The sequence below is a fragment of the Anopheles nili genome, chromosome 2 (assembly GCF_943737925.1).
Source record: "Anopheles nili chromosome 2, idAnoNiliSN_F5_01, whole genome shotgun sequence".
NCBI lineage: Eukaryota > Metazoa > Arthropoda > Insecta > Diptera > Culicidae > Anopheles > Anopheles nili.
Genome location: NC_071291.1, coordinates 47,325,537 through 47,346,508, shown reverse-complemented (window position 1 = coordinate 47,346,508; position 20,972 = coordinate 47,325,537). Strand labels below are relative to the sequence as shown.

General features: G+C 45.3%; 9 protein-coding genes across 10 annotated transcripts; 4 read left to right on the top strand and 5 right to left on the bottom strand.

Annotated features, from left to right (window-relative positions):
* The first annotated feature begins 378 nt into the window (after nt 1-378).
* On the top strand, nt 379-2,938 carry LOC128731687 (scaffold protein salvador). Its single transcript, XM_053824818.1, has 5 exons — nt 379-466; nt 556-2,137; nt 2,219-2,400; nt 2,479-2,611; nt 2,696-2,938. The coding sequence occupies exons 1-5, from the start codon at nt 379-381 to the stop codon at nt 2,736-2,738; spliced, it is 2,028 nt and encodes a 675-aa protein (XP_053680793.1). The 3' UTR covers nt 2,739-2,938.
* A 149-nt stretch (nt 2,939-3,087) lies between these two features.
* LOC128720614 (uncharacterized) lies at nt 3,088-3,459 on the bottom strand. Its single transcript, XM_053814293.1, has one exon. It carries the CDS (start codon nt 3,457-3,459, stop codon nt 3,094-3,096), a length of 366 nt encoding a protein of 121 aa, XP_053670268.1. The 3' UTR covers nt 3,088-3,093.
* Nucleotides 3,460-3,599: 140 nt separating this feature from the next.
* LOC128722017 (ER membrane protein complex subunit 7 homolog) lies at nt 3,600-4,530 on the top strand. The gene is made up of 2 exons (XM_053815829.1): nt 3,600-4,194; nt 4,259-4,530. Exons 1-2 carry the CDS (start codon nt 3,622-3,624, stop codon nt 4,394-4,396), a joined length of 711 nt encoding a protein of 236 aa, XP_053671804.1. The 5' UTR covers nt 3,600-3,621; the 3' UTR covers nt 4,397-4,530.
* Nucleotides 4,531-4,633: 103 nt separating this feature from the next.
* Nucleotides 4,634-7,196, bottom strand: LOC128722016 (src substrate cortactin). 2 transcript variants are annotated; one of them, XM_053815827.1, is made up of 7 exons: nt 7,131-7,196; nt 6,419-7,026; nt 6,230-6,340; nt 5,773-6,030; nt 5,561-5,698; nt 5,079-5,477; nt 4,634-5,004 (listed from the first exon to the last, which is right to left on the bottom strand). In XM_053815827.1, the coding sequence occupies exons 1-7, from the start codon at nt 7,150-7,152 to the stop codon at nt 4,924-4,926; spliced, it is 1,617 nt and encodes a 538-aa protein (XP_053671802.1). In that variant the 5' UTR covers nt 7,153-7,196; the 3' UTR covers nt 4,634-4,923. The 2 variants fall into 2 exon arrangements, with proteins under 2 accessions (XP_053671802.1, XP_053671803.1); XM_053815828.1 differs by having other exon boundaries at nt 6,419-7,021; nt 7,131-7,154.
* Nucleotides 7,197-8,153: 957 nt separating this feature from the next.
* LOC128720708 (protein lin-9 homolog) lies at nt 8,154-10,132 on the bottom strand. Its single transcript, XM_053814401.1, has one exon. It carries the CDS (start codon nt 10,130-10,132, stop codon nt 8,390-8,392), a length of 1,743 nt encoding a protein of 580 aa, XP_053670376.1. The 3' UTR covers nt 8,154-8,389.
* Nucleotides 10,133-10,631: 499 nt separating this feature from the next.
* Nucleotides 10,632-13,164, top strand: LOC128731834 (cell division cycle protein 16 homolog). The gene is made up of 3 exons (XM_053824980.1): nt 10,632-10,694; nt 10,764-11,405; nt 11,479-13,164. Exons 1-3 carry the CDS (start codon nt 10,632-10,634, stop codon nt 13,036-13,038), a joined length of 2,265 nt encoding a protein of 754 aa, XP_053680955.1. The 3' UTR covers nt 13,039-13,164.
* A 386-nt stretch (nt 13,165-13,550) lies between these two features.
* LOC128730802 (glutamate dehydrogenase, mitochondrial) lies at nt 13,551-15,119 on the bottom strand. The gene has a single exon (XM_053823882.1). It carries the CDS (start codon nt 15,117-15,119, stop codon nt 13,551-13,553), a length of 1,569 nt encoding a protein of 522 aa, XP_053679857.1.
* Nucleotides 15,120-15,368: 249 nt separating this feature from the next.
* On the top strand, nt 15,369-17,015 carry LOC128721083 (A-kinase anchor protein 9). Its single transcript, XM_053814797.1, has one exon. The coding sequence runs from the start codon at nt 15,369-15,371 to the stop codon at nt 17,013-17,015; it is 1,647 nt and encodes a 548-aa protein (XP_053670772.1).
* Nucleotides 17,016-17,070: 55 nt separating this feature from the next.
* LOC128724576 (zinc metalloproteinase nas-4) lies at nt 17,071-19,305 on the bottom strand. Its single transcript, XM_053818302.1, has 3 exons — nt 18,942-19,305; nt 18,421-18,857; nt 17,071-17,493 (listed from the first exon to the last, which is right to left on the bottom strand). The coding sequence occupies exons 1-3, from the start codon at nt 19,303-19,305 to the stop codon at nt 17,071-17,073; spliced, it is 1,224 nt and encodes a 407-aa protein (XP_053674277.1).
* Nucleotides 19,306-20,972: the final 1,667 nt, after the last annotated feature.

Below are 20,972 nucleotides of genomic sequence, written 5' to 3'. Positions count from 1 at the left end.
TGATTGATTATTGAGAAGAACATTGAACTTGTCGTTGGACCCTATCACGGGACTGGGGCCAAGGTATTTAGTTTGTTCAAACGAGTTACATGCGTTTGCACGAACCAATATATGCGATGGAAACTAATGCGGTGTTGAAAACAGAAGAAAATCTAGCGTTATCTTGTGACTTTCTCATATAAACATATTTCACTGCGTAAGCCTATCCAAGTGGCTAGCCGTGACTTGCTTGAAAAAAGAAATGACGTGTCCTTAAGCTAGTTTAATCATATATATTCTTGTTCATCCATTGAATATTGGTTGGGCTTTTTAAATTAGAAAAAAAAATCAAATAACTAATAGCTGTACACGATACATGCGGCTTTCCACCACGACATAATGCTCTCCAGAAAAAGTAAGGATAAATCCATAAAAGAAGGAGTGGTAGGAAAATACGTGAAAAAAGATACTCCACCAGAAATTCCAAGTGAGTTTGAAACACATTCAATTTTTTTCATTACTTGGCTTCTTCGACATATTGTATAGAAATGAAACGTATTTGAATTTCTTTTGCAGTTATTAATGTATGGACCGCCGAGCAGAACAAAAGCAAACTTGCGAAGGCAAGACGAAGCTCTCAACAAGTGGTTGCTAACGTTGGTCAACCACCAGGATTACCGCTGACGGCGAATAGCAGTAACATTCAAAATATGCAAAAGTTTGGCAACTCCAAAGTTTTGGCGAAAGTAGGTGGACTCGGTCATGAAGGAAAGTATACGCCCAGCAGTAATATACCAAACTTGACGCATAAGTTTAACAATGTTAATCCAAATGATCCATCAAGTGGTCCTGCTTCGATGAATGGAAATTCAAAGCAGCTGTCGTTAATGATAGTTAAAAATACCACGCCCACTATGGGCATAGCAGTGCAGATGAACGATGCCAGAAACAACAATAGTCACGGGAATTATGTCGATATTGATACAATTGATCAAATTTTGATGCAGCAAAACGGAAACATGTATCGACTACAGCAGCAGCAAAAACATAATTTGTTTCAACAAAGGGAACTAGAACAAGAACATTTGCAGCTACATCATCGACAACACCATGCTCTCCATGATCTTCCACATCAGCAGCATCCGCAAGTTCATTATCAAAAACAACAGCAAAGCAAAGATCAGCAGGAACTGCAAGAAAATCACGAGCTCTCGGAGCAACAAGACCAGCTGGAACAGCAACAACAACAGCAAGAGCAACAGCATCAACAGAAGCAGCAACTTCACCAGGAATCGATATCATCGCATAATCATCAGCGATACATCTCGAATTTTGAGCGAACACTGTCCTATAATCAGCAGCATCACAATAGCAATTTTCGTAATGGATTCGAAGGATATGGAAATCTTCTGTGCAATGGAAACCCGATAGCCACATCTGGAGTATCTGGTAATGGTTCTACGAACGATCAAACGATGTTTATGCGTCACTATTCAACGCGACAGACTCCTCAACCGCAACCACCAACCCAACAACTGGCAAATAATCCACAAAAACAGACTGTAAACCTTTCAGATAGCCAGCAACAGGATCATCTTTATCCGATCTATGAAAATCAATCACAGCTAATTGCTCGTCCGGAATCCCCGATTTACAGCAACACAAATTCTGGAACCATTTATCAGAACTATAACAGCAACAACTCTTCCCATCAGTCGCTTTATTCCAATGTTTGTATTGGCGGACAGTCAGCGGGTGAAACTGGTGGTTCGAATAGCCCGGGTTTGCAACATTCGCAAGCAATGCAAGTGTCGACTCAACAGCCGCTATATTCGAACATGATAATCGGTAGCAGCAAAGGTAATGGCGTGTCATATGGAGAAGTTCTGTTACGCAACGCTCGGCATGGGACTGGAAACACTATAGCAACTCAGCGTGGCATAACCCAAGGTTCATCTGGTCAGCAAGCCGATGGAGATAGTGGTGATGAAGAACTAATGCTTCCACCTGGTTGGTCTGTTGATTATACGTTAAGGGGAAGAAAGTATTATATTGACCATAACACAAAAACGACCCACTGGGCGCACCCTCTAGACAGAAAGGCATTGCCTACAGGTTGGCAAAGAATAGAATCAGCTAGATATGGGACGTATTTTAAGTAAGTATTTTAGAACCACCTACCCGATGGCTGCATTCTAATCAAAATAATGTCATCATCAAAACGCTTTTCCTCCATTAGCTATATAACTGGGCAACCCGAGCAAACACTACCATATCTAGCCTCATGCTATTTAACACAAGTTCCAACGGTAGAGATTGCGCGACCGATTATGCCCCATTTTTCGCGCCACAGTGCCTTAGTACCAGCGAATCCCTACAACACCGAAAAGGTCCCAGAATGGTTGTTTCTGTACGCAAAATGTAAGCAATATAAGGTCAATTTATATTGTTGCAGTATAAGAAATATTAATGTTTTGTTTGTCTTTTTATTGTTTTCAGCCTCATCGGAAAAAGATCATATTATTAAGTGGGATATGTTTCAACTACAACAGTTAGAAGATTTCCTAGGTATGATGAAAAAGTTATACCGGCAAGAATGTAATATTATCGTTGCAAAGTACGAAGTGATAAGGTATATACTCACATTTCGCATTCATATGTTGAATCTAATCATGCATATAACCAATCACCAAATTTCTGCTCCGTTTCATTTTAGGATACAAATTCACTCTCGAATGCAAGAGCTTCGTCGGATGTAATCAAATAGGTTGGAGCCTGTGTATGCCTAAACATTGTGATATGAAACAGTTCCTTCGTCGAAGATTTACATGAACTAAGGCATTATCATTTCTATCTTTCATCTAGAGAAACTCAGGTACCGAATCATCACAAGACTCCTTCAAGTTCACTGACTTCGTTCGGCCGGGTCAGTGTCTTGAAAACCGATCTTCCTTTAGTAATACTCGAAGGTTGTGTTACACATTGATTATCACAAGTTTATACAAATTGTATCTTTTTCGATGATAAGAAACACAAATGCATCATTGATGTATAGATATCTATTTTTTCTAAACAATAAAGTAAAAATTAGATACGAATCGTGGGGTTTGATTACTATTCTACAGTTGAAGGTTTTCCATCCGGTGTCCGCACAATCTCGAGATCTTGTAGCACATATTCATCTGTTTTTGAAAGTCCATTGAATTTAAGAACCTTTGCGTTGGGAAGATTTAGTTGCTTTGCGAACCGAACCGCTTGCGGTAACTGTGCCTCTTCATCGCTTTTAAGACCGTAAAACTTAGCCCAGTCGTTACGCCCGGTGTAAATCATGTAGCAAACTCCTCCAAACGCATTCCATGCCACTATAGCGTAGAAAAGACTTAATCGGCGTTTCCAAGAGTGAGCCTGATCTAGTGACATAGGATTCATTCTACGGCGAATCCATTTTCGTAACCAACGCGGCTGCTGGAAAAGAGACATCGCACTTTTCGCAATAATTATTGAGTAAATTCAATCAAAACAGTACCTTGACAATCCGCTTGCATAACATTCATGACAGAAAAGTGACGTCTTTTCGAGATTGTGACGATGACAGCTGATTGTGAAAAAATTAAAAACCACAGAACACATAACATATTCGAGATGAAATTATTATTGAGTTCTTTAGTTGTAGCTCTGGTTAGCATTATACCAGTGTTTGCAGATAATGGCCTGGAGGACTTCGACGATGCTTCGCGATATGCAATAGAGGGCAAAGTTTACCCACCTGAGCTGTATGGTGGTGATGCCGACCTCGCCTGGCAGCTTGATACACAAATATCGATCAACGGCGGCGAGTACAAAGGATTTCTGCGGGAAGATGGCACATTCGTGATTAGCTCTGTGCCTTCCGGCAGCTACGTGGTTGAGATTATTAATGCAGACTATTTCTATGAGCCAGTCAGGGTAGAAATTAACCCCAAGGGGAAATTCCGTGCTCGTAAACTGAACTACGTTCAACCATCCCAAGTGTTGCAACTGCCTTACCCTCTGAAGCTAAAGGCGCTCACTAGGTTCAGGTATTTCCAGCAACGCGAGCAATGGAAGATTACCGATTTTCTATTTAATCCAATGGTTTTAATGATGATATTACCACTCGGAATTATGCTCGTGCTACCGAAAATCATGAGCGACCCGGAAACGAAGAAAGAAATGGAAAATCTCAATTTATCGAAGGTAAATATACTGTTGTACTTGTCACAATTCTACACAAGTTGTAACTACGTGAACTATCTTTTAGATGACGAGCGACTTGCCAGAATTTAGTGAAATGATTACATCCTATTTCACTAGCGGTTCTACGGCAGTAGCAGGAGCTTCTAAGGCAAACAAAGAGAAGGAAAAAACAAAACCAAAGCAAAGTAAAAAGAAAAATTAAGCTCACTTCATCGCTTCTACCGTATCAGGAAAGGATTCACGTTAAAAAAGACGATTTCCGTAAAGCTAACTATCCAAATTTTGTTAGTCCAATAGCGAGTGAAAGCCCTTTTAATAAAAAAAGATGAAGTTACATTTATTTTAGTTTTTTTTATTAAATTATTCGTGCTACTAAAAACGATCCGACTCAAATTGGGTGAATATGTCGGCGCTAATGGATAATTCCTAACATTTGAAAGTAATGCTAACAACGGCAAATTATTCGTTGATTTAGTTTATTCGATTTCAGTTACTAATAACCAAGTCTACAATATTGCATTTTTTTAGGTTGAATAATGGTTTCCACACGAAACGAACAGTCAGATGAATGAACAAATTAAAAGGAATGTAATCATTTTGAACGACAATACTGTTGCACATTTGATAAGAGCGAAAAAAAACAAATTAAAATCGGCATAATGCCACGTAGTTCTGTGGAAACAAACATGCACTTTTGAGCATTATTTTATCTACGACTTTTAACACAGTTCATTGCACCAGCTGTACGTAATTAGCGGGAAATAGTCCATACTTATTATTGCACCATCCCCGCCACCAGCCTTCGTCGATCTAAAACATTAAATATAAATAATTTAATCCGATTTTTTACGCTGATTTTACGTATCCATGTGTATCATACTCACCATTTCGATATGCGTTATCTTATCGTCTGGATCGAAAGATATTTCATCATCGGCTGCAGCTTGATAATCGTACAGTGCTATCGCTTGAATACCGGGATTGTCTGGGGAGAGAACAAATTCCTCCACCTCTTCTTGAACCACAGTTTCCACAGTTGCTTCTTGTTCATGGTCTGCTTCTTTCGAAGACGTTTCATTTTCTGTAATAGATACCGCATTGTACGATGTCCTGGCTATTGGCGATGGTTCGTGAACGGGCTGATGTTGAGGTTCTTTGGAACTCAACTCGCTCGTTTCTTGATATTGTATTGTCTCCGTGGACTCCGTAGATTCCGTGGTAGGAATGACGTCAGGGGGTGCTAACTTCCGTGGCTCTTCCTCCTTTGGCAAAACGATTGGATCCTTCCGTAAAAATCAATGAGACAATTTCAATTCCAAGCAAATCAATCATACAATTTCATTTAAATGGATGCTTCAAAACTTACTCTCACTTTGTCAATACGATTATTTTCTTGGGGTTTGTTAAAATTGCTAATAGCACTACTGACTCCGACCTCCCTACCCGTGTTTATAGGACCTTTACGTTCAGGCTTTTTCGGTTCCGTTGATTCCGCCGCATAATTCTATGACACAAAATTTAATTTTATATCGTTCTTACTCTACTGGCATGGAACGTAAAGTATTTTGAATTACTTACAACCCGTTTCGCAGCTTCTTCCCGATCGCGGCGATCCTTTTCTTCGCGTAAACGTTTTTGCTCTTCGGCACGCTTTCGTGCATCTTCTTCAGCTGTCACGGCAAAATTTTCAAACTTTGCTCGTAGGTTCGACGGTTTGGCGGAACCAATGTCTGGTTTTACTTTAGTATAGTTAGTACCAATTTTATCTTGTTCTTGAAAACCGACCGCTGACTTATCCATCCGATCTTTCTGCACACCAAACTTTCCACCGAAACCCTTTGAAAGGAAACAAACATAAAATGGCTTGTAAAAAACTGTTATAGGCAAATCGCAACCCAATAACCATCTAAAACAATTCTGTGCAACAGGCGTTTAACCAATACCATCACCACAACACCATGTTGCGTTAAAGCAAGCTGTAGTACGTGTTAAACCGTAAACCGTTAAAGAGTACGAGCTACAAAAAATTACTCACAATTTTATGATCGAGCTGACTTTCATGCATCTTTGGTTTCTCAACATGATCCCAACCAAAGGCTGATTTATCCTTTCGATCAGTCTGAACGCCAAATTTCCCTCCGAAGCCCTATTGGCCATGAAAGGGTAATATTAGGGAGTTCCCTACAAATATGCGTGTCGTTTCGTCATTGTAACCATAACTTACCACTTTATGATCAAGCTGACTTTCGTGTTTTTGCGAAGCCTCAATATGATCCCATCCTACGGCGGATTTATCTTGGCGATCCTGTTGAACTCCGAACTTTCCACCGAATCCCGTCTTGTAGTCTTTTTGCGATTCGTGCTTATCAACCTTCTCCACGTGATCCCATCCATGCGCTGATTTATCCACACGGTCCTTTTGTACTCCAAACTTACCTCCAAACCCAGACGCATAGTCCTTTTGCGAGGCATGCTTCTCAACCTTCTCGACGTGCTCATGTCCGACTGCGGATTTGTCCATTCGATCCTTTTCAACTCCAAACTTTCCACCATACCCATGGGATGCTTTTGGTCCATCCTTTCGTTTTTTTTCTGCATCAGCTCGCTCTGTTTCTTCGCGCAACTGTTGCATATCTATAGCAGCTGCATTCCGACCACTACCTTCGATTGTTTTTGAACCCCATCGTTGTTCTTGTTCGGTAACATCATTCACAAAATCCGGATCCGTTTCCCAGTCGTCATCTCCACCACCGGGAGCAGCAACATTTGTGTCGATATCACGGCCAGCAGTAGATTTCCACATGATTGTTTTCAACTGTAACTGATGCTGTTCTAGATTTGTGTATAACCAATATGAAGCTGCTAGTTTCTAAAAGTTGGGCGGGGTGGCTTAAACAAGTGTTTCCCCGTTATCTTTACGTCTGCCACAGACTTACCGTAACCAGATTGCTTTATCATACACCTTATTTACTGCAACAAACTATGCTAAAAGCCTAACAACTTTACATTCAGTGAATAATTAATTTTCAGTACGATTATATCGTCTCTGAAATAACAGCGAATCAAACTATTCGCAAGATTTGTTGGCAGTTTATCTCGAGCTGAATCACCTCGTACACGGACGCATACATACACACACAACCACTCCGCTTTGACAAGTTTATGACCGATGTGCAAGAAAGTTTTCTGATCGCCATGTTACTTGGGTTTTGACAGAAAAATTGTTTACATATTTACTCACGCACACATCGCTGCACATACTCAAATTTTTCTCATAGATGCTTACTGTTATGCGATGGAATAAAAATGATATGCTCAAGTATGATGATTTAAAAAAGCGTTGATCTTGACGATGCTACTTGTTTATTAAATGAATGTTTGAAAATCGTTGTAAAATGTACTTGAAATAGGAAAAAAATTATACATAGAAAAGCGTTACGATCTTTATGCCATATGTCGTATTCTCAACGTAAATTATTAGAGCTGAAATCCATTTTGATGGCTTAACGAATGTATTATATTTGTTATCAGGTTTTTTTTAATCTGTTAACATTATTTGTTCATATGTTTACATTTTTAACATTTTTATGCATACAATCGTTGCTTCTCGAAGTGGACGGTTGTATCCGGTGTATTTCACTGTAAGGCATATGACTCTAGATAGTCGAGCCTATAAAGAAGTGGTCAACCTTTGAATATATTAGAAGTCACTCTTTGGAGAATTCGAATATAGAAGGCTACATCCCATTTCGCAAAGAAGAAGAAGAACATTTTTATGTTATCGTACAATAGTAATCATTTCAATTGAAAATTCGCATGCGAGTCAACCAGAACAATGCATCTTTTAGCTTTTGATTCTGTGTATGCTACAAGACACGTACTCCAAAATCAATGTTACAACATCAACCTCTTGTGTTTTCAATTCGAGCATAATTTTCTGAACGGCAAGTCCACTGAATTCGGACATTAAGATAAACGGGTGTCTAATTGAAGATGATTTTTTTCAATTCACTAGTGAAAATTTTTATTAGGTTAATGCAAATTTCTCATTTCATCAGCTTAGTATAAACCACACATTCATTATAATTCATTGTAATTATATACATGTTAATTAAAGGGCAATGAACAAAACCAATAGAACATTGCCTATTTTCTACTCCCTAAACTTAAATCCCATCAAACATGCAAAGTGTATTCAATCGTCCATCCTACTTTTAGACGGGCCTGGCTGTGCCTCCATGTAACTCATATGATTCGCCACATTTCGATTGAATGCCGCAATATTTGCTGGTTCTATTATCTCTCTTGTTTCGACAATCTCACCCTTGAGCGCCATTATGCTGAGCTCATCTTCTTCGTTTTTACTTACGTTGGATGCGAGATACATTATTGTGGTAAGGTGCTTTATCAAGTTTGCAATGTGTTCGTTCTTAACATGACCCTTATTGTTCTTCTGAAAGATCAATGCAGCCTTTTCGCGAGACTGCTCACGGTAATGGCTAGGCGTAATCATAGCCAGCATATCTGGATCATCCGTTAAAGTGCCTACATATTCTCGCAGCTGACTCACTTGATCACCTAGATCGCGGTTCAGTTTATCGATCGCTACTATTAACATAGCATAGCGTTTTTTGAATTCTTCTGGAAGAGGATTGTCGAACGATTTATATATTTGCGCTTCCGATGTTATGTTCTGGAGGCGTAACAGTTTCATTTGTTTTGCCGATAGAGTTTTCTTAGTGCGTACAATTAGCTCCAGATACTTCACTGGATATCCACCGATGTTTTCTTTGGGGAAGAACACTTTCCTGTCACTGCTCGACAGCTTATGTGCAGTTTCACAACCAAGCAGCGGGTCTCCTGGATTCTTTGCTTGTTTCGTGGTGGGAGATGCCAAATAGAAAGACGCATCCTGATAAGCAACGCTATAGTCCTTAGTAATGCTGTTTAAGTTGATTTTCGCTGGTTGTTCCAAAGAGAACACTTCATAATCTGGAATCAAACGCGAACCTAAACCAGACCGATCGAACGTAACCTTGTAGCTTTTCGATTCCGGAACATAGGTTTCAACTGTGCCGTTATATAAGCCATCATAAGGAGTTCGCAGCTTAGCCGTTACTTTTGCTCCAGGGGATATCAGCTTAGAAATTGTGTTAGGTAGCCCTTCGGTGAAAGAAATGTCGCTCAGACTGTTTGACTGCAATACTCGTATTTTTTCCCGTTTACGAAGAAGCTCCATTCGTTCTTCCATCACGAAGGCAGGAGAAAAGAGTCTTGGTTTGCCGAATGATGCCCGAAGCTTGCGCCACTCTGCTCGCGTGAGGTTGTTTGTTTTCAACTGTGGATAATGTATTCGGACCATTTGCTCAAACTCGCCTGCTGCTCCGAACAGGTTGCGATCAATGTCACTGTAAAAAAACTCATAATAACAAAACCGGTGTGCTTTGGGCAGCAGAAGGAAGTTGCGGAACTGATGACCAAGCATTTCGCACCATGCTTTATCTAACAAAGCAGGTGAGCTGACCAACTTCATCGGGTTATGTAGATTTCCATCTGGATCAGTTTTGCGTTTTCTACCGCTTTGCTTCATGTGCGCATACCGCGAAGATTGCTGTTTCTTCATAGATAAGCGGGGAAGCATTTTTCGAGGTGAACTAGATAGTTCCCTGCGCGGTGTGCTCTTAACGTTACTCAACGGTTTCTTAGCAGAACCAGGGGTTTTTTTCGGTGTCGCCTTCACCGCTGGGATTTTATCATTGATGATATTGTCATCAAAAAATAGTCGATTCTTTTTCCTTATTCGCGCTGGCATTCCTCGGGCATTTAGCACTTGCATGGGCTGTGTGTTAGTTGTTTTGACGGGAAATTTTGTTCCGACGGGGTGCAAACCGAGTGCCGCAGGCCCAAACGCTGGCGGCGACGATCCTTCACTATCCATTGCACAAACACTTGTCCTCACAAGCTTAAAATATTGTATTTCGTACAATATTAATTTAAATATCTACGAGTTTTCTACTATTCTGCCCCTTTAGGCGTGTTTTTCTGTGGCGTTGTTATTTACTCACGAAAACGGTCAAAAACTGTCGCTGAAGGATCAACTACACGGTACAAAAGATGAAAAATTTGACAGCAAACGCATAATCGATAAACTATATGAACACTATGCATCATTTTTTCATTGGTCGTGGAAAAATTTTATTAAATAACAAACAAACAAAAGCAATGAATACATTTTAATGGCAAATGTAAAGTGTCATTAGAGTTAGAATTCGATAGAAAAGCATTCTGATATTTTGAGAAAGATTAGAAAGTGCCAGCAACGGTTGTCAAACTGTTTCCAAACTGCGAGCATACGGCTTGTTAACGATTGTGACAGACATCGTGCAAAAGTGTTGCCGCACTTACTCTCTACATGTTGTTTATGGAAGCGCTTCATGATGGAGCACGATCTGATCGACATTGATGGGTACAGAAAAATAGTGCGAAATTTTATCGATCTGGTAATTGATGGTACACTAAAAAAGAACATTAAGATAAGTAATAACGAGTAATCCGATTGGTTTTTTCAGCGTCGCTATCAGACGGCACTGTTTTGGGCAGAGAAGGTTACAGTTTTGAGTAACGGTGACCCGCGCGATGTTTACTGGGAGGCGCAATGCATGTTCATGTTGGGAGAATATCACCGAGCTGCACATTCTATCCGCAGTCGATCGCTAGAAAAGACTAACCTTCTGTGTCACTACTTAGCGGCGGAATGTTTAAACGAAGCCAAGGAATACCAGTGTGCGTTGGACATTCTGAACTCTGTCGACTGTGAGACTCTGAGCTGCGGGTTAACCAGTCGGATCGAATCATACGAGTCAAGCCTAAAGGATGACTCAACAACGGACGAAAGTCATAATGATAGTGTGTACGAAGAGCCAAGCAAAAACGACACTGTTGCATCGGTGTACTTTCTCAAAGGAAAGATATTGGAGTCTATGGATAATCGAAGTTTAGCAATGGACTGCTATGTACAAGCACTCCACAAATCCGTATACTGTACCGAAGCGCTGGATGCTTTGGTGCAGCATGACATGTTGATGGCATGGGAAGAAAAGGAGCTAATGCAGCACATTCCAATGGCGCAGCAGTGTACGGAGCCCGAAAGAAAGGTGTTAAAATGTTTGTACGAGAGCAGACTGAAAAAATATTATGAATCAATCGTGTTGGTGAGTGGTGTATAAGCTAACGTAGATGATTTGTACAGTCTAGCTAATGTTAAAAAATTGTGCATATTTTCAGCAATCCAATCTGGATGATCCACCCGTGCCCTCCATGAACACCAGCTTATGGCATGAGCTGAAGGAAAAGATGAAAAATTGCAAAAATAATGAAACGAAAAAATCATCGATTTCGAAATGTTTTACCCCATCGCTTTCTCAAAAATTCCGTCATAGTCAAATCATGTCACCAGCGACAAAAATTCTTGAAGATCTAAAAAATAATCCTTCCTATTTGATACACACCTCTCTAACTCGCGCCTCACTGCTTAGTACAAGTATGGCAGGTGGATCCACCAGTCTGACTGCAGCAGGAACAAACAAAACACGGCAGGAAACGCCTTTCCGAATCAATCGGCCTAAGACCTGCTCGAGAAAGTCAGCTATAACGTATGAACAGTGCATGAGCAAGCTCGAACAGAGCATCGATTTGATGATTGCTCGGGCAGAAAAATACTTCTACAATTGCGACTATCGAAGGTGCATAAAAACGTTGGAGGAAATATTGAAGAACGACCCGTATCACAAGCGATCACTTACGGTCCAGATCGGTTGCTTAATGGAGATGAAGGACTTTAATCGGTTGTTCTACGTCGCACACAAGCTGGTTGACTACTATCCTGATGATGCAATATCATGGTATGCAGTAGGATGTTACTACGATCTTATAGGCAAAAGCGACCCAGCGAGGCGTTATTTGTCCAAAGCCACTTCATTGGATCGATTATACGGCCCGGCCTGGTTGGCTTACGGTCACTCTTTTGCCAAGGAAAACGAACACGATCAGGCGATGGCAGCATACTTCAAGGCAACACAGTTGATGCGGGGATGCCACTTGCCATTGCTCTACATCGGCGTAGAGTGTGGATTAACAAAGAATCCTGAAATGGCTGAGAAATTTTTCTATCAAGCTATGTCGATTGCTCCGTTGGACGTATTTGTGTTGCACGAGCTAGGTGTTATAAAGTATGAGCACGAACAATACGAGTGTGCGGAGGAAGTGTTTCGCAGCACTTTGGATATGGTACGAAGCATGGTGAAGCAAAACGATGAACAACTGACCGCCCGCTGGGAGCCACTGCTGAATAATTTGGGACACTGTTGTAGGAAAAACAAAAAGTACGAAGAAGCCCTGGAGTTCCACCGATGGGCTCTTTCTTTGAAACCTCTAAACGCAGCTACCTACACGGCGATCGGGTTTGTGCAGGCCTTAATGGATCAGCTGTATGACGCGGTAGATTCGTTTCACAAAAGCCTATCCCTTAAGCGAGATGACGTGTTCACTACCACCATACTAAAGTACGTCATCCAGGATCTGACAGAGGAGCAATCGGTTTCCTTCTTTTCTGCTGAAGGTGTTGAGGAGGATTTCGACGAGAAAGATGCAGATGTAGCAGAATCGGCGAATGTTGGTCCCAGCCCCGCGAACAAACGAAATGCATCGAATGATAACGACGATGATGGAGGAGAAATCGGTGGTACACGTCCCACGTTACGTATGCAATTGAACTTTGACGATTGGTACACGAAAGCGTCTCCGATGAGTGATACTAGTGCGGATGATATGAGTATTGATATTTAAAAAGGCAGCAATCGCATGGCTGTTGGAACACATAAAATTCACTTACACACGGCTCTTTCTGCCCATGGAAGCGGTTTGTTTGCTTGCGTGTGTTGTTGCAAATGATGTTCTTGCTCAATTGTTCTGGATGCATCTCATAAAATGTGATGTTTTGAAAATTCGCGGTGGAAATTTGTTATTTACAACATTCGAAAGGGTGATGTATAGGGTAGGGAATCTGTGAAATTTCTTATCAATATATTGCGGAATAGCTACAGTATGTTTTTCATACATCACACCATTCCAATACTTACCATAGAATCTCAATTCAGAACCGACTGTTCAAACTTTTAGACTCAATTGTAGCAACAATTTTGAAGAAGATAGTTTTACATCAAGTGGATCGGATCTTTTATTTTTACAAAACTTGAAAACTAGGTGGATGCAATGTTCGAATTTAGATTTAGAATTTATGCAGATGGTATCACATGCTTTACCGATGCTTTAACCAAACTATGCATGCTGCTTTGTGTTCACATAGCAAGTCCTGCTTCCTCGTATGATTTGAAAATTTTCTCCACCGACCAAATGTAAGCAGCAGTGCGAAGGTCCAAACATAACTGATGCTGAGCAGCAACATTCATGATACCTTTCCCGGCAGTCTCAAGCACAAATTGCAATCCGGAAGTAACAACGTCCGCTTCACTGGCGTGTTCGAAATAGTGCTTTAGATGCTTACTCGGCGTTACCGTAACACAAACCCCGGCACTTCGCAATGATTCTTGTACCGATGCCAACACCTCTCGCAGGTTCTGTGCCTCATGACGGAACGAAAGCTTGCCGAAGGAGATGTGGTTTATGTTTTTTAGGTACTCAAAGTATGACGCTGTAACTCCTCCTGCATTGCAGTACAGATCTGGGATGACAAGGATACGGCGTTCTTGGAGGATCTTATCTGCCGCCGGAGTGGTTGGTCCGTTAGCTCCCTCCGCAATAATCTTTGCTTTTATGTTCTTCGCGTTCTCGGAGGTGATCGTTTTTTCCAATGCCGCCGGTATAAGAATGTCGCATTCCTCCAGCAACAGATCGCCATTGTACTCGTTGGCTTTGGGATAGCCCTTGATAGTTTTCTGTTGCGTTTTGTAGCGACTGAGCGCTTTTATGTCTATTCCTGACTTACAGTGAAGAGATACATCTTTCTCGATTATTCCAACTACTTTGCAGCCCGCTTTGTGGAAGTGCTCAGCTGCATACTGGCCAACGTTTCCAAAGCCTTGAACGATGACCGACTTGCCTTCCAGCCCCGGCTCGAGTCCGATTTCGCGCATCCAACTTGCTTCCCTGGTGAAACAGTTGGTTGCGATATAAACGCCCTTTCCGGTAGCTTCCGTACGGCCGCGAACACCGCCCTGATTCAATGGTTTTCCGGTCACGACGGCCATCGTGTTGATATCACGATGCCCGAATGTTTTCCCATACTGATCCGCGATCCAGGACATCTCGCGCGCTGTGGTCCCCATGTCCGGTGCTGGCACATCAATACCAGGCCCAATGAAGTTCTTTTTCGCCAGCTCGACCGTGTAGCGTCGGGTGATGCCTTGCAGCTCCTTTTCGCTGTACTTGGCCGGATCGATGATAATGCCTCCTTTGGCACCTCCGAATGGGACGTTCACACAGGCGCATTTGAACGTCATCAGCGCCGAGAGTGCCTCCACTTCGTCTTTGCACACATCCAGCGAGTATCGGATACCTCCCTTCACCGGAAGTCGATGAAGACAGTGGTGGGCCCGGAACGCGGTAACTATTTCATATCGGCCATCATCACGCATGAACGGAAACTGGAATTGCAGCGTGCTAGAGTTGTTGGAGATAATACTCAATATGGCTTGCACTCGGCTGGCTCGTTTTTCGGGGGTCATCTGCGGGTACTTGTTCATCGATTCGATCAGCTGCGGTTCGAGTACGATGCAGGCTTTGTGGAAACAATATTCGACCATTTTCGAAAATGGCGGATCCCGTTCGTTCGGTATACATTCGAGGTGCTTTGGAACGGTGTGTGCTCCACGACGCAAAAGCTTGAAAACTCCGGCACAACGTTTCATTTTGGGCACCGTGGTACAGGTTCGTAATACGTTCAAAAGCAAGAGCAATTTTAAGATGTGGCACTTGTAAAGAGCAGTTTCGAAAGCAGCCTGTTCGTTGCAAAACGCCAGTGCTTCCTAGGATTAACGATTGAATACAACACGCTGCATGCTGCAAGTAAGACTCTCTGCTCAGTGTTGAAGTCAGTGTAACGAAATCTAGTAAGCGGGTGCGATAGCATAGGGCTGTAGAACCTTCAGTGAGTAACAATGGCAAACCAGGCGTCCGTTCCCGTCTTTTTCGGGCCAGATGAACATCTCAGTACCGAGGAACGCAACCTCCAGAAGCACCGCGAACAGGTCGAAATTACTCGTTGGAAGCACCGATTTCACAAGATCGACGCCATCAAGCCAGGCGAAACTGCTGAGGCATTTCAAATTCGCTGTTTAAACAAACGATTGATCCATTTGGAGCGAGAGAAGGCTCAAAGGGAACTTCGGTTGCAAATCTCCAACGCTCCAGTGCACCTGCGTGAGGCGGAATCCCAGCGGAAGCACATTCTACGGCTGCTGCATGCGACGGAGGAGTACGATAGGCTGATAGAAGCCGCCAAGACGGACATGGGCGAACTGGCGTCCCAAATAAAGCGTGCAAATGTCGAGCTGAAAAACGCCACCAAAGCAGTGCCGTCGGATTTCGTGCACGCCGAGGCGTTGGAAAAATCGCGCAAGGAGCTGGCCGCGATGGAAAGCCGGCTGCACAGCTCCCGCACGTTGGAGGGCAAGTTGCACGCACAGAACCGGAAGCGACGGGAATGTATCGAAACTATGCTCGGTGAGCGCAAGCTGTACAACCGGCAGTGGGTCGCGTACGTACAGGAGCTCAATCGGAACAAGAAATTTCTCCTCGACATGATCGAACGTGCCACGTTGGCGTTCAACCAGGGAGAAGATCTGTGTCACCGCATCGATTCGCTTAAAGCGCAGGAAAATCGCGACAAGCGAGCCCGAGTGCAGGAGATGATAGAGGTCGAACGGTGTATAGTTGGCACGCGGCATACCAACGAGTTCCTGCGTACGAAAGGGTTCTGCAGAACGGTCGCCGAGCTGGACGCAAGGTTGGTTCGCAAACGCGCCCTGTTCAAGCGAACGCACCAAGAAAAGATCCACCGGTTTGGCGGCATCATCGACGACACAAGGCAGTACCTGCAGCTGGACGCGATACAGGAAGTACTTGCGGAGATAGAGAAGCAGCAGGACAAGTACATGGCGCTCTTCCGCTACATGAATGCGACGAACGCCAAAATTGAGGAGGCCAATTCCGTTGCCCGCGACATGGAAAAGGACAGTGAGCGTTTGCACGAGAGCGAAAGGCGCAAACGGCTGTCGGACGAACGGCACGTGAAGCAGGAAGAGCAACAATTGCGTGCTGCCCAGCTTCAGAGCGAAGAGCTGCAAGCACAGGTCCTCTGTCAGGAGGAAGATCTCGAGCTGAAGCTGGCAGTAGTCGAACAAGCCCTATCACTCGTCGGGTTTGATCGCGCTAAGATCGCTCAGCTCATGGCAGGATCCAGCAGTGACGATCGCAGTCAACTAACGCAGCCAAGTCTGTTGAAGGCTTTGGCGGTTGTAGAACGGAAAGTGCTCGATCTGGTGCAGATGGTGTCTACCGCAGCACCTGCAGAAGAGGACGGCCCCATCAGTGCGCTGTACGGAAGCCAACAGTGTGCCGAATGTGCCGAAGGGCAGGACGTCAATCAGCACGACGAACGTATAGTACTTCCGATGGAACACGGGACGTTGGTGGAGAACGTCCAGAAGCGCATCACGGCACCAGAGATGCAGTATCGGTTACACACGCTGAGCCAATGCAAATTGCCACGGTCTCGGATGCTGGTCAACAAGCGCTACCAGTAAACGCGCACAACAACGGCGACTTCGGTTGATAGTTTATTGCGTGAATTCCAAATTTCTACGAGTCACTGTCGTTCGATGTGGGAGCTGGAGTTGTCCGGTCGTCGGAGGTGGCTGCATCACGGGGATACAATCCAAAGCCGGATCCGTAGCCCACTCCGGGATAGGGATGGGGAACTGCACCGGGATACATAGGTCCATAGGGTGGAGGATAAAACGAACCACCCATTGGACCATTATTCGGAAAGTACGGATTATACGGAGCGCCCGGACCGGCCGAAGGATAGGACGGTGGCGATGGTTTCGCTGGCGCAAAAGGTGCGCTTGGTGAGGGCAGAAACCCGGTTCCAAGTGTCGGAGGCCTGAGGATCGCCTGCTCGTTTCCATTGCTGCCCTGGCAGCGGTACATCTTGTTGAGCTTTTCCAGATCGTGCCATGAGAAGCCATCTCGCTGGCCCAGCTTGGCGCCGTTCAAAGGTTTCTGCAATGAGAGGTTTGGTGTGACAAAATTTGTTTCCAATAAACGATGCCCCGGGTGCGCTGGGTATGCAAACGCGAAAGTGTGGTGTTTGAGGATGGAATATTTTATTTATGATTTAAACAAAACGAAAGCCGAGGTAGTTTGAAAGGAAATTGCACTGCACAGGCTGCTCGCACTAGCCCTGAGATCCACCTGTCGCACTATCCGTGGCGTTTGAGCCTTCCTCGCCGAAGATGGACCCGATAAAGTTCACTATCGCACCGGCGACTTGTGCGCCGTTTCCGGGACGATTGTTTCCGGCCGGTCTCGAGGGTCGCGTCGGTCGTCCAGGTCGCTGGGGTTGCGCGTTGGTTCCGGAATTTCCGGCAGCTACCCCACTGGAGCCTTGCTTGCAGCCATACATCGCGTTCAGCTTGGCCACATCTTTCGGGGAGAATTTGCCGCGCTGGCCCATCTGATTTCCGCCGTTGCGCTGTGAATGAGTGATCCCAGGAGATAGGGTGATAGATGATGCCAATCTTCCAGCATGTGCCAGAGGTGCTAGAGGTAAGTTGAATCTTCTGGGGGCTGTGGTCCCAGCCGCGAGAGAGAGAGAGATAGAGAGAGGCCCGTCCGGGGATAGAGAGATAGGAGATGGTGTGGTTTGTTAGTTCGAGGGATGATAGTGTGTTCCGTGCGTTTTCCTCCGTGTGTGGTGCTACTTGCACTGGTACATAGTGTTAATCTTGGCGAGATCATTCGCACTGAACCCGCTCCGTTGGCCCATGTTGCCCGTGAATGGTTTCTGCGAGTGGAAAGGTGGGAAAATGGGAAGCGTGAGGATGACGTGATGCCACCGGCCAGAACCAACCCGTCTAACCCGGTGTCAGATACTCCGAAGCGTCTCGGACCTCGGAGTCACGGACCCGTGTTGCGTGGTGCGCTTACCTTCGCCTCGATCGTTGGCTTCCCGTTGGTGGAGAACGCGTTCGCAGAGTAGTGCATGATGCTGCCATAATCGTACTCGACACCGAAGCTGTTGGTGGAGCCTTTGGTCGCTTTCGCGAAGTTGTTCGACGTGCCGGTTTTAATGTTTTCGTACCGAATCGCCACCCAACCATCGCGATCTTCGCGGTTCTGCTCGTGCAGGAAGCCAAGGGCGTGCATCATCTCGTGCATGACGGTACCGACGAGTGTGGTACAACCGGGGATCTGCAGGTTGACCGCCTGTTTGCCACCGATCATACCTACGCTCGACCAACACCCGCTGTCCGAGCTCTCGAAGGAGATGTAGTTCTGTTCGCCCATGCGCGGCCTAAACCGGATGCACGTCTTCGCGTGGTACTCGTTGATCGCGTCCTCGATCAGCTGCATGCCTTGTGCGCCTGATCGAGAGAACGGACAAGTTTCACGGGTCAGTTGGCCAGTCACACTAACCCCCTAACCGCCCGCGCACGAGCGTCACTTACCAAAGTTTCCCGACACGACGAATGGTACGACACCGTTGGGCCAACGAGTGGCCGTATTTGAGAGCCCATTGCGTGCTCCTGGCCGGTCGATCAGGATATCACCTTCGACGTAGCTGCCCAGTTCCTCGACGTTACCACCGTCGATTTCGGGGTTAAACTTGGCCACCAACGCTCCAACCGCTTCGTCCGGCTCACCATACACCTCCGGTCCGAGATGGGACAGGTCGATCACGTCAATCGAACCAGCGATGCCGTTCTCCAGATCACTGTCATCCTGCAGGATCACGTTGGCCGTCGTACGCTCGCTGGCCATCCAGCTGGCCATGGCCAGCACACAGAGCACTCGCTGCACGAACTGGAACATTTTGTCGTGCGCTTGGTTTCAGGATCTTCGGGTTCCGGTTTTGTGACGACGCGTGGTTGAACACTGATTAAACGCCCTGGCCCATCGTTCCCTATTTATATCGGCTTCCGACTCTCCTTCAACTTTCCAACCCAAGGCCACCCCATTGCTGGCGCTTGGGTGCTTTGTGCTCGGGGTGGCCACATGAATCAAATTTGAGCTACCCCCACCCGGTCGCGATATTGGCCAAGTACGGTTGCTTGAGTACGTTCTTGGTGGGTTTCGTTCTGCAAAACCCGTCGGTGTTTGTTCTGTGCCGACCCCGACGCCCTGGTTCGCGGTTTCGGTCCACCCTTGCACAACCCGTGACCGATAAGGCTGGTCGCGGTTGGCTTACCGACAGTTGCTCATCGACACACACACACATACACTCGGCGCACTCGGCGCATTCGGCGGATGAGTCGAAGGAATCGCGCCCAGGAACGACCTTGGTTTGGATTTGGGAATCCGGTGGGGGCCAGTTTCGCGCCCTCGATTGAAGCACCACCCTTGCGACGCGGAAATGGGGTGCGTTTATCAGATTGCAATTACGCAGAAAGAAAAAAAAATGGATGCACTGGCGCTCTGCTGCACGTGCACCCGTTTGACGATTTGGTGGGGCTTCGGTGGTGAATTTTTTTTTTCTCCATTGACCCCATTATTTTACGACGATATAATTAAACATTAAACAGCTCCACGCGTGTGCTCCTCCAAGAGCCCAGCTTTTTGGGGCCCACTTTTGGGCGTAAAGGTGTGGGACCGTTTTTACGTTGCGTGGCATTGCACCTCGAGGCAGGCACCGAGACGGAACTGGTTATTTATTTTCCTCTTGTCTCTCCTCCATTTGTCGGTAATTTTTGGCAAAAAACACGTTCGTCCCTCTCGCCTGATAGCCACTGGCGCGGGAAATGGAGTTGAATCATCTTGCGGTAGATTCGCAGTCGATGGCCCAAAGCCCCGAGCCCGCCGGATGGGGTTTTATTCGCGCTCGCTTCGTTTCCTGTTTCCAGGCCTGTTCCTGGGACCTGTTTGGGTTAGAATGGGCATGCCGATAGCCGCCCATCCGTTAGTGGAGCGGTAGCTAAACACATCAGCACTAGCACTAGCTCGAATCCTCCTGCAAACTGGCTGGCTTGACGATAGGCGCCCATCACTGGCAGGTCGCCCTGGGAGCCCTGGGTGGCCGTATCGGTGGTAATATCGGCGTAAGTGATGCAAATTGAATTAATTAGAGCAATTCATTAACACGCCGTCGAACACACGGTACCGTTGCCAGCGTTGCTTCAGGTTGTGTATGAATCCGGTTTCGCCTCCGGAAATCCTTCGCCCACGGGCTAAGGTGAGGGTGAGCTAGAACCAGGGCCATCCAAAGCTGGGGGGCCACACTATCTGGGTGGCTTAGCACGGTGGGTTTAGTTCCGGAAGCGGAAACGAAGTTGGGCTGGCTGCATTTCGACGAATCAGGTGCCACTGGTTCGTGTTGCAACACCGATCTGAATCGGTTGAGCGCTTTTCACACGCTCTTAATTTTCTCGCATCTTCTCAACCACTCGTCGTAAGGATCCCATCGAGGTTCGAGCTTGTCTTGTTGATTGGTTGTTCAACTGTGTCCCTATGTTTACACCGATTGCAGTGAATTTCATGTGGGT

Coding starts and splice junctions, on each gene's coding strand:
- LOC128731687 (XM_053824818.1), top strand. CDS start 379: ATGCTCTCCAGAAAAAGTAAGGATAAATCCATAAAAGAAGGAGTGGTA. Junction 467..555: donor TACTCCACCAGAAATTCCAA/GTGAGTTTGAAA, acceptor TTTCTTTTGCAG/TTATTAATGTATGGACCGCC. Junction 2,401..2,478: donor GTTGTTTCTGTACGCAAAAT/GTAAGCAATATA, acceptor TATTGTTTTCAG/CCTCATCGGAAAAAGATCAT.
- LOC128720614 (XM_053814293.1), bottom strand. CDS start 3,459: ATGTCTCTTTTCCAGCAGCCGCGTTGGTTACGAAAATGGATTCGCCGT.
- LOC128722017 (XM_053815829.1), top strand. CDS start 3,622: ATGAAATTATTATTGAGTTCTTTAGTTGTAGCTCTGGTTAGCATTATA. Junction 4,195..4,258: donor AAAATCTCAATTTATCGAAG/GTAAATATACTG, acceptor ACTATCTTTTAG/ATGACGAGCGACTTGCCAGA.
- LOC128722016 (XM_053815827.1), bottom strand. CDS start 7,152: ATGATAAAGCAATCTGGTTACG. Junction 6,341..6,418: donor GTCAGCTTGATCATAAAGTG/GTAAGTTATGGT, acceptor CATGGCCAATAG/GGCTTCGGAGGGAAATTTGG. Junction 5,478..5,560: donor ATCGTATTGACAAAGTGAGA/GTAAGTTTTGAA, acceptor TTTTTACGGAAG/GATCCAATCGTTTTGCCAAA.
- LOC128720708 (XM_053814401.1), bottom strand. CDS start 10,132: ATGGATAGTGAAGGATCGTCGCCGCCAGCGTTTGGGCCTGCGGCACTC.
- LOC128731834 (XM_053824980.1), top strand. CDS start 10,632: ATGGAGCACGATCTGATCGACATTGATGGGTACAGAAAAATAGTGCGA. Junction 10,695..10,763: donor TGCGAAATTTTATCGATCTG/GTAATTGATGGT, acceptor TGGTTTTTTCAG/CGTCGCTATCAGACGGCACT. Junction 11,406..11,478: donor ATTATGAATCAATCGTGTTG/GTGAGTGGTGTA, acceptor GCATATTTTCAG/CAATCCAATCTGGATGATCC.
- LOC128730802 (XM_053823882.1), bottom strand. CDS start 15,119: ATGAAACGTTGTGCCGGAGTTTTCAAGCTTTTGCGTCGTGGAGCACAC.
- LOC128721083 (XM_053814797.1), top strand. CDS start 15,369: ATGGCAAACCAGGCGTCCGTTCCCGTCTTTTTCGGGCCAGATGAACAT.
- LOC128724576 (XM_053818302.1), bottom strand. CDS start 19,305: ATGTTCCAGTTCGTGCAGCGAGTGCTCTGTGTGCTGGCCATGGCCAGC. Junction 18,858..18,941: donor CGTCGTGTCGGGAAACTTTG/GTAAGTGACGCT, acceptor TCTCTCGATCAG/GCGCACAAGGCATGCAGCTG. Junction 17,494..18,420: donor AGCCAACGATCGAGGCGAAG/GTAAGCGCACCA, acceptor CTCTCATTGCAG/AAACCTTTGAACGGCGCCAA.